Source organism: Macadamia integrifolia, chromosome 11 (genome assembly GCF_013358625.1).
Source record: "Macadamia integrifolia cultivar HAES 741 chromosome 11, SCU_Mint_v3, whole genome shotgun sequence".
NCBI lineage: Eukaryota > Viridiplantae > Streptophyta > Magnoliopsida > Proteales > Proteaceae > Macadamia > Macadamia integrifolia.
In genome coordinates this window covers 28,313,862-28,324,592 of record NC_056567.1, presented here as the reverse complement: position 1 = coordinate 28,324,592, position 10,731 = coordinate 28,313,862, and the positions used below count along the sequence as shown (strand labels likewise).

The window sequence follows — 10,731 nt, the reverse complement described above, 5'->3', positions numbered from 1 at the left end:
AATCTATTCACCATTGTCTTTGTGGAGTCAGCATTTATAATGTGAGGCTATGGTTGTTCTAATTTTCTCTAGAAGACTTTCCATTTGCACAATCCACAGGGAAATTGAAAGTACAATCTGTCTCCCTCTTACCCCCCACCCCCTTAAAAAATTAATGAAGAAGTTTCAGTGGAAATTTCATTTGGAATTTGGAAAACATAATATTACCATTTAACTCTCCTATGTATGAAATCATGATAAGTATCTTGACCAATTTGATTTTAAAGAAAAAAGAAAAAAAATGAGGTTTAAAGTTTTGAGAAAGTACAAAAATAAAATTGGTGGATCTTTCATTCTTTAGGTAGAAAAATTCTTAGGTTCAAATTTCTTGATTTTCCTATTAAAAAAAAAAAAAAATAGAAAGACACTAGTTATTTAATTTTCGATCTTGTTATTGGCAAGTTGTGATCTTCAAATAACTACTCTCAATTTCAGGTTAATGTTTTGTTATTTTGATGGAAAAAAATTCATTTGAATGGTCTGCTTTGGTAAGCTTAGAAATTTTCTCTATAAGATATACTCACTCCATTCCCAGAAATAATGACTATGTGCTAACTGTTAACTACTTCCCTAGCAAGCTCATCAGGCAGTAGGAAGCAGGCAGATGAGACATTACCCCTAGCATGCAAAAGGACCTAGCATTCCTTAAATTTCTGTTCATCACTTGGTTTCCTCAAATTTCTTAAAGAAAATTATAGTGCTATTGTTGTTAAGTTTGTCTTGAATTCTTGACCCGTTTTGAAAATTGACCTGATCCGACATATTTTGGTGGCGACCCGAATGGGAAGTTTTCTTATATCTGTGATGGAAGCAGAGGGGTTGGACCGATAGACCCAAGCCCGGAATCCACCAATGATCTCGTATGGGGGTGCAGGGGCTTATGGTTCGACCAGATCGACCGCGACCCGATGAGTCGACCCGCGACTTGGAGTATATATAATGTACTGTTGCTTGTTGAGAAAGTCATTGTATTTTAGGGGTTTTTCGAGTTAGGGCTTCAAGACAAGTTTTCTCACCGCTGCTTGGGTGTAATCTCTCTTCCGCATAGTGAAATATCTTCTTCTTCGCCCGAGGACATAGCACACCACCATAATGTGTGAACCTCGTTAAATCTCTATGTCCTGCGAATCTATTGTTTTTTTATTTTTCTTGTGTTCTTAGTGTTTGATCTAACAAAAATTATAGTGCTATTGTGCTGTTTCATTATCAACCATCTTTTTTTTTTTTTTTCTGCAAACAATGGTTATCCAGGCCTTCGGTCTGATTAGTCCTGCAGATTATCAACCATTTCTTTGCTTGTCACCAACACTACTATGTTTCTTGCTTTGATGAATATATGAATTCTATTCACTTCCTTCAATGAATGGATTATTTTCATTCAAGGCATAATAAAATGTTGCACAAACCCAACCACATCATACCCTTATTGTCCATTACCCTTCATCCACTCACATTATCTGGGTTCTAACTCACTGACTGACATTTCATTGAAGGATATTGCTGTCGACCTGCTTTTAGATTGTTCTGATTCGGATACCATTTTACTACGCAAAAAAAAGGCTGGTTGTGAGGGTAATGGAAGAATAACTTTTAATCTGCTCAACATAAGGACTATGTTCGTCATAGTGGGTCTGTCAGCTACATCTTCCTGAACACACAATAACCCCATTTGAACGCATCTCATCATTTCAGTTCCTGAACAATTTTCTCTCAGGTTTGGATCAATTATGTCTGAGATTGTTCCTGCTTTCCAATGTCTCCATGCCTCCAACAGTTGAACCATACAAGTCATTAGGTACCTAAGCTCTAAGGTAAATTGAAGGACCTAGCAATGATATGAGCAACATACAGTAATTAAGGAAAAAGACTTACATGGTTTATAAGGTCCTCATCAAGATCTGTTGGATGGAAACTACTGTTCTTCTTTCCACTTACAATCTCCAAAACTAATACACCAAAGCTGAATACGTCTGATTTGACTGAGAACTTCCCATACATTACATACTCCGGAGCCATGTAACCACTGCGAGCAATTATTATTACAAAATTTAATAAATAATGGTAACTATAGAGATTCTACTAGATCACATTTCTCAATTAATTTTCACTGGATGTTATATAGCTTCAAGGCCCAAGCAAAACTCTCTTTTTTTTTTTTGGTCCAAATTCTGGTTAGATATGACTCACCAAGCCAATCTAATACTATGTCTATTTCCTTTAGCTCACTGTGAAACAAGATAATAAAGGTTGTAGATTTAACAGATTATGCACTTAATTCTTACTAACATGGCACAACCAAAGCTAACAAATATTAGCCAACATTTTCTATTGGAAGGGAGAAAACCCATTTAAATGTATCAAAATGATTTCTTTGATCATGACTAAGAGATTGAATGAGGCTCTGAAACTTACTAAGTCCCAACTATTCTGTTTGTATTGGCCTGAGTTTGGTCCATGCCAAATATTCTTGCCATCCCAAAGTCTGAGATCTTGGCATTCATTTCTTCATCTAACAAGATATTGCTGGCTTTAAGATCCCTATGAATAATACGAAGGTGGGAATCTTTATGAAGATAAAGAAGCCCTCGAGCAATCCCTCCTACAATGTTGAAACGTCTTTCCCAATCTAACTGCTTGCATTTCTCAGGATCTGTGGTCATCCAAATAAAAGGTAAAATCAGAATTTAGGATTTAATCAAGTTGACAAAAAGTTTATCCTGAAAGGCTTGTCCATCCATGCCTACATGGATAAAAGAGGATGAAGAATCATGAGTTTCAGTTTTACTTCCACATTTGCATAATTAGAATGTATGATTCATGGGATTCCTTCTAACATGAAAGAAACAACTCTAGAAAAAAAAAAGAGGGAGAGAAGTGTGTTGGGCTAACCAAATAGGAAGTAATTGAGGCTTTTGTTGGGTACAAACTCATAGATTAGGATCTTTTCTTCTCCCTCCAAGCAAAATCCCAATAGACTAACAAGATTTTGGTGTTGAATCTTAGAAACTAACATAACCTCATTCTTGAATTCTTCTGCACCTTGCTCTGAGTGTTTTGAGAGCCTCTTGACAGTGATTTCTTGTCCTTTGGGAAGTTTACCCTAATGAAATAATAAAAATGATTAATAAACATTTGTATGTTCATGATTGAATGAAAGCTACTTCCAATTATTCTAAATCCATATCTAATCAGAATTTCTTCCTATGGCACACTGAAATTTGATATACAAGAATTCTAGTCCATTTGCTACATGTTTGTAACTTCTTTCTTACCTTGTATACGGAACCAAACCCTCCTTCACCAATTTTATTGACCTCTGCAAAGTTCTTTGTGGCTGCAAGGACCGTACTGAACTCAAATTGCAGTGACGCTACACTTCTAATTTTGATTTCGTCTGTGTGCAAGCCACAAAGTAAGATAAGTTAAAATTTGACCTTTAAAATAAAAATGAATGAATAAATAAAACACCCCAACAAGATGAAGATGCTCAAGAAGATTAGGAACCACTGGCTTCTTTAGCCACATGAGATAAAAGATGTAAGATCATATTCAGATTTTACATCATTAAATCTATGGCTCCAACTCCAAGGTTAAACCCTCCATATCATCAAGCTCAAGGAGCTAAGACATTGAACTTCGTATGATCAAATCAAGTTATTTGGAGTCGATAAAAAGACCAAAGCTTTTTACCATTGTCCTTTGACAGGCCCTTCTTTTTCTTCTGGATTAGAAAACAGAGAATGCAGAAAATAATTACTCCTGCAGCAGCAATTGGCACCACAATCACAACAAATTTGCTAGACGAGCTTCCTTGTTTCTCTGCATTAGGGAAAAAAAAAAAAACCCAAATGTGACAGAGGATGATTAATACCGCTTTCAGATTCACATCAAGTACTAGGCCAAGGCATCTTAATTTGGAGCTTGGAATTAGAGAATTGTTCCCAGAGCCTGAACTCAATTCATTTAGTACATCCACTGGATAGCCCCAACTCTGAGATTGCTGATAAACCTTTTAGAAGTAATTTCAATTTCAAGAACATTCCTGTTTCTCACCCCCTCCCCCAAAGAAAAGAAAAAAAAAAAATGGATTTTGAACTTTTTCAATGGATCCAGCATAGGAAGAGAGAAATAAATGGAAAACAGAGTAGCAGTTTCCTGTTTAGCGATATCAAGGAGTATTGACCCCCTTAATCTAATTCAAGCTCCTTATATAATCAGAATTAAAACTCTGAAGAAGCTCACCAGGAGCAGGAGAGGTAGTTCTGTTGCTCGTCGGCGGCCCAGAAACAAAAAGATGAGGTGAAGGAACTGATTCTGTGACTCGATAGAAAGGGAACATCTCAAACCTGATGTTACAGCACGGACTAAGAACCCTTCCACCTTGCTTTCCGCTACAGCAACTGGGGAGAAAAGCAATGGTTTCCATAAGACATCTGTTACAGTCGCTCCCTGATATATCAGGGCTGCACTGTGCCAGGCAATAAAACTTCTGAAACTGCGAAAAATTAGCATCCCGAGTGCCAAATCTCTCAGAATCGGAGACAGCCGTGGTGGCGGCCTCTTTCATGGTTTCAGCCAATAGCTGATTAAAGAGAATCACGTCAGAGACGCTCTGTTCATTCCACAAGGAGAAGACAGGGACATCGATGACAGTGGAGAAGAAGTTCTGGCTGGAGTAGCGGAGAGTAAAAATGTCGTACCAAATGTATCCAATTTTGCAGTTGGTGCAGCGCTGGAAAATATCAGTTGCGGCGGCTTTGACGCAATCACGAAAGACGTCGTGGGTGGCATCGCCTCTGCAGAAGTAGTGGCCGTAAACGGTATTGGGACTCTGGCCGATGCTAGCGTTACGATAGCCGTTGTTGGAATTGGAAGTGGCATTAGAGGAAAGAGAAGAGAGGAGGATATTGAGGTTAGATTGGTAGCTACTGTGGTTTACGAACAGAGTAGTGTTGTCGCAAAAATGGGAGATGTAAGATTTGTCTGCGCAGCTGCTGTAGCTGACAAGGAAGGAGAGAGCAACGAAGAAGAAGAGCAGCACGGTTGTGGCTCTTGGGGTCTTATTGGTACATGGTTCCATCACTCTCTCAATCTCAGAGCTCAAGAAGAAGAATAGGGCAGAGAGGAGACAGATTCTTCTTCAACCCATCTGCAGAGCTTTAGCCGCTGCTCGGTTTGCAGCTGTGGTATATCTTGAAGGGTATTTTGAAAAATACAATAACTTAAACCAAAGATCGGATTTAACTATTCGAATGACTTTCTAGCTTTTCAAATATTTTTTATTTTTATTTTAATATTTATTGAAGAATTTGAAGTCTTTCACCATATTGGCTGTTCGGAGCCTTAAGTAGATTATGATATCTAATAATCCACCCAACTACAAAGAAAATGATTTATTTTTATCCAAAACACAATATTTAATTTCCTGGAGATTTGATATTTTTCCGTGGATTCCAGAATATTAAGTTCCTACCATTAACACTCATTCGTTGTTATTGTTGAAGCATTGAAATAGCCTTTGTGTATCAAATTATAGCCAGATCTTTAGATTAAGAAATCCTCTCTTCACCGTGGACAAAAATAGGAAAGGATATACTGTTTTTAGGTCTATGATGTTAGTGTGCAAACTCTTGTATATTTTTTCTTACATCTCATTTATAAACCCCACATTCTTTCTTTTCATTAAAAGCCTCTTAGACAATTCAATCACACACCCCTTCACCCCTGGAAAGATGTATTTTGACGTCATAGTGAGTAGTTTCCCTAATTTTCAAAACTAATTCAATCACCCACTCATTCATTCCTGGAAAGATGTATTCTGACGTCATAGTGATTATTTTCTCTAATTTTCAGAACTAATCGTTGCAAATCGACATTATTGCTCTTTGTTCTTTTGGGAAATATAGTTTCATATAAATTAAAAAATCTTCAATAACAGTCATCTCAATCTTAGGATGGTCATCTAGAAAATTTGGAAATGGACTAAACCTATCAGCTAACTATGTTCATATAGGAACATAGAGTTTCCATGACAAATGTATACTAGGATGGCCTATACTAAAGGTGTTTATCATTCCGATTAAATGTTTCGATTCATGATCAAATATGTATAAACCAAGACCAAATCAAATACTATCTGGCATAATTTTCAAAATTTTAGCAAATGTTATCAAAATTAAGACAATACTATCATGTCAAAAATTTCAAACTGATAGCAAATGCTATTATGTTTCGATTATCTGGTTCGGTTATGGTTGATTTTGATTTCATTATTGGGCTTGAATTTGATTTTGATTGGAATTTAGTTTCATAAGTTCTGTAATAGCATCATGGAATGAGAAGTTCACAAAATCAATCATATAGCATCAAGGAATGAGAAGTTCACAAAATCAATCATTGGGTCGCCTTAGACGATTAAACTAAACTTGAACATATTCAACACCGTATATAGGCATACCAGAAATCTCTTGTTTTTTTCTCAATAACTTTCGAAATAAAAAAGTTCTAAGGATGCGAGTTTTGTCCATCAATTTGGTTCCTTTTTCCTAAACAACTCAAACGACCCTAAGCCTTAAAGAGGTACTCCAGCCAGATGGGGACGCAGGATTAGTTGGACCACATAAGGCTTCAGCGAGGGTTGCCCCAGCCCCCAAGCCAATGATTGGTTGTTATTCATAGTTGCACATTGCGCGTGGATATGTGGGCGTGTGGGCTACTAATTTTCAATAAATTTGTAGGTTGGTCCAAGAAGTGAATGCTACCTAATTGCGTGACCCTTGTGTAAAACATAGAAGAGACCAAAATAACAACCCCCTGCCCCTATTGATATTCCTACTCGTCGAGAGTCTGTTGAGGGATCCCCAACCTAACACAACCACAAGGCTGTTGGGGGATCACCCCACCTTCAGGATTGCCATCCGTAGGGAATGCTAAATAGCAAGAAAATCAAATCGAACTGGAAAACCTAAATCTGTGTCTCCCCTGAGTATCAATCAACAACTCATTGTTAATATAAGAAGGAAAGTTAATCTAAGTGGAAGATGTCTCATTCTTAATAGCAACCTTTGCTAGATAATCGGCATTTGAGTTGGCTTCAAGAAGTAGAAGAATATTGAAAGGGGGCACAATATTATTTTCTTTGACCTCGTGTTTTCATTTTTCACTTCTAAGTGGCAGTGTAAGCTATTTTGGCATTTGTCTTACCTGTTGGGGTTAAGATTCATTAATAGTACTATTTTGATCTTTAATCATTTACCCTTTTTTGTGAATAAGCCTTTTGTCCTTTTGGAGTCCCCAACACTATATGAAATCCCTTCACTTGCTTCCCTGAATAAATTTCTATTCTTTACCTAGAAAAAAAAATATATATATATATATATATTATTTCTGTTCAAGTCATAACCAATTAAATGTTGTACAAACCAAACCTCCCTTGATGAATAGCATACACTTACTTTATATTTTACATTACCCTTTATCCAGTAATATTATCGGGGCTCTAACTTAGTGATTGACACTTCATTAACAGATTGAATCGCTTCCAGAATTTTTTTCCCTTCTATAAGTTTGCCTGACTCCATTCTGCTTCGCATAGAAAATGTGGGTTCTGAGGGTAATGGAGGAGTAATTAAGCCGCTGCTCAACATAAGGATTATGCTTGCCATAGTGGGTCTATCATCTATATTTTCTTGAACACACAATAACCCAATATGAATGCATCTCATCACTTCGTTTCTTGAACAATTTTCATTCAGGATTGGATCAATAAACTCAAAGGTTGTTCCTGTATTCCAATGTTTCCATGCCTGCAAGATACATGTAAGTCATTAGGATCCTCAAGTTCTAAGAACAACTAAAGAAGGTAATAATATTTTAGTGGATAGTGGCAATATACAATAATGAAGGAATAAAAATTACTGACATCCATACTTACATAGCTTATAAGGTCCTCAGTATTGTCTGTTTGATAGAAACTACTGCTCTTCTTTCCATATACCGTCTCCAAAACTGATACACCAAAGCTGAAAACATCTGATTTCACTGAGAACTGCCCATGCAATGCATACTCCGGAGACTTGCAACCACTGCAAGAAATTATTAAGATAATTTAAGAAACTATAAGAAACTAAAGGTAACTGTACGTAGAGATTCTACTTGATCAATTTTTTTTTGGTGGGGGGGGGGGTGTGGTGTGGGAGAGTTGGCTAAGTTCTGTTGTGCCAACAGTCTTCTTTTTTTCGCTAAAAGATGCAAGATCACATTCAGATTTTACATCTGTTTATCAATGGTTCCAACTCCAAGATTATACCGTCCAGGTCATCAATTTCAAGGAACCAAGATACTGAACATTGGATAATCAGGGTTTTTATTTTTTTTTTATTAAGAGGAAAAAGCTCGTACCATTGTCCTTTGACGGGTTCTCCTTTTTCTTCCGGATTAGTAAACAATACAAGAGAATAGAGAAAAGAATCACTCCTGCGGCAGCAACTAGCATAGCAATGGAAACAATTTTTCTAGACGAGCTTCCTTGTTTTTCTACACAAGAAAATCATACAAAATAAATAATATTCCCAAATGTGACAAATTATGGATCAGGTCCTCGTACAAGAATCATTCTCATATGGTGTTTGATCTACACTTGGACTCCACTTAATCTCTCTCTTCTTATAATTGGTTTTTATTTGAGTAGAGTCCAAGTATAGATCAAACATAGAATGATTCTCGTGCGAAGACCTGATCTGGACTCAATGTGACACATGATAATAAATACTAAATTCGGATTCACATATGATATTGTTAAGTTTGTCTCGAATTCTTGACATGTTTTGAAGATTGACCCGATCCGACATATTTTGGTGGCGACTCGAATGAGAATTTTTCTGAGATCTGTGATGGAAGCAGAGGGGTTGGGCTGACAGGCCCAAGCCCGGAGCCCATCACTGATCTCGTATGGGGGTGTGGAGGCGTAGCCCCCGTGGTATGGTTCGATCGGATCGACCGCGACCCGATGGCTAGACCCACGATTTTGGAATATATATAATGTACTGTTACTTGTTGAGAAAGACATTGTATTCTAGGGTTTTCATGCAGCTAGGGTTTCAGGGCGAGTTTTTCCTCGCCGCTGCTAGGGTGTAATGTCTCTTCTGCATAGTGAATCATATTTTTCTTCACCCGAGGACGTAGCACACCACCCTGGTGTGTGAACCTCATTAAATCTCTGTGTCGTACGGATCTATTGTCTCTTCATCGTTCCCCTAACCTAAACTCAAAATCATCTAATAGTACCTCCACTAGATAGCTTGAGTCTTAAATTGCCTGATCAAGGTTTTAGAAGAAATTTCCATTTGAAAAAAAATGGATCCATCGTAGGAAGATGGGTTCTCTTCTTGAGGGAGTGTTTGAGTGGGAAACAGAGTAGCAGTCCCCTGTTTTGCAATATGGAAGTGAATTGACATCTTAATCTAACTCAAGAAAAAGTAGAAGACTTGGTAAGCACTTTAACACAATCTTACCAACTGCGTGCTCTAAGGTATTTGTTGTTACCTCACATCTTTGAAATGAGTTAAATAGACCAATTCTAACATGCACATGAGATTGCCTCCCACCTCCAACAAACGGTTAAGATAAAAAATTTAGAAGAATGCATTTTACATCACATTCGTGCATCAGTCCATTTCCACAAAGATGTCTTACCTGTTTTTGGGTGCTAGGTGTGTGTACCACTATGGTTCGAGAGTATTCATTGGTGAAATCGTTAGGAGTTTTTTTTTTTGGATAAATGGTTAGGAGTCTAGAGAACTCAAGGGTCAAGACATGTGATTGACTAATTTTGGAATTCGGGTTTACGTATTATTGGGTAATTGATTTGGTTCGTCATCATTTAATGTAAAGTTGACAGAAGACTCATTAATTATAACCCTTTTGATCTTACATTACTGTTGCTCCATTTATATTAACGAGGCTCTAACTCCGTGATTGACACTTTATTGACAGACTGACCTAATTCGGCTTCTTGAATTTTCCCCCCTTCTATATGCGACTCTGATTCTATTCTGTTTCCAACAAAAAATGCTGGTTTTGAAGGTGATGGTGGAGTAATTAAATAGCTGCCCAACATAAGGATTATGTTTGCCATGGTGGGTCTGTCAGCTACGTTTTCCTGAACACACAATAACCCAATATGAATGCATCTCGTCACTTCACTTCTTGAGCAATTTCCTTTCAAGATTGGATCAATCAACTCAAAGGCTGTTCCTGCATTCCAATGTCTCCATGCCTGTAAGATATATGTAAGTTATTAGGTTCCTCAGGTTTTAAGAAAAGCTAAAGGAGGTAATAATTTTTAAATAAATACACAGTAGCAATATATAATAACAAAGGAAAAAGGAAGTACAGACGTCTTACATAGCTTATAAGGGTCTCAACGTAGTCTATTTGATAGAAACTGTTGTTCTTCTTTCCACTTATAATCTCCAAAACTAATACACCAAAGCTGAAAACATCTGATTTGATAGAGAACTGCCCATGCATTGCATACTCCGGAGACATATAACCACTGCAAGCAATTATTATAAGATAACTCAAGAAACTAAAGGTAACTAGGGAGATTCTTCTAGATTACATTTCTTCCTTGTTAATTTTCACCAGATGTTATAAATAGCTTCAAGGCCTAAAGAAAAACTCTTTTTTTTT

General features: G+C 37.1%; 1 protein-coding gene across 1 annotated transcript in view; it reads right to left on the bottom strand.

Annotated features, from left to right (window-relative positions):
- Positions 1-1,280: 1,280 nt before the first annotated feature.
- The window catches only part of LOC122093047, a 13,503-nt gene continuing 4,052 nt past the window's right edge, over positions 1,281-10,731 (bottom strand). Inside the window, exons 6-16 of the mRNA XM_042663309.1 lie at positions 10,444-10,594; positions 10,039-10,315; positions 8,454-8,574; positions 7,973-8,123; positions 7,738-7,844; positions 4,282-5,174; positions 3,730-3,858; positions 3,312-3,433; positions 2,929-3,139; positions 2,452-2,689; positions 1,281-2,062 (exon numbers count right to left, since the gene is read on the bottom strand). Coding sequence (XP_042519243.1) covers positions 1,894-2,062; positions 2,452-2,689; positions 2,929-3,139; positions 3,312-3,433; positions 3,730-3,858; positions 4,282-5,174; positions 7,738-7,844; positions 7,973-8,123; positions 8,454-8,574; positions 10,039-10,315; positions 10,444-10,594 — 2,569 coding nt within the window. The 3' untranslated portion in view covers positions 1,281-1,893. The remainder of the gene's footprint in view (positions 2,063-2,451; positions 2,690-2,928; positions 3,140-3,311; positions 3,434-3,729; positions 3,859-4,281; positions 5,175-7,737; positions 7,845-7,972; positions 8,124-8,453; positions 8,575-10,038; positions 10,316-10,443; positions 10,595-10,731) is intronic.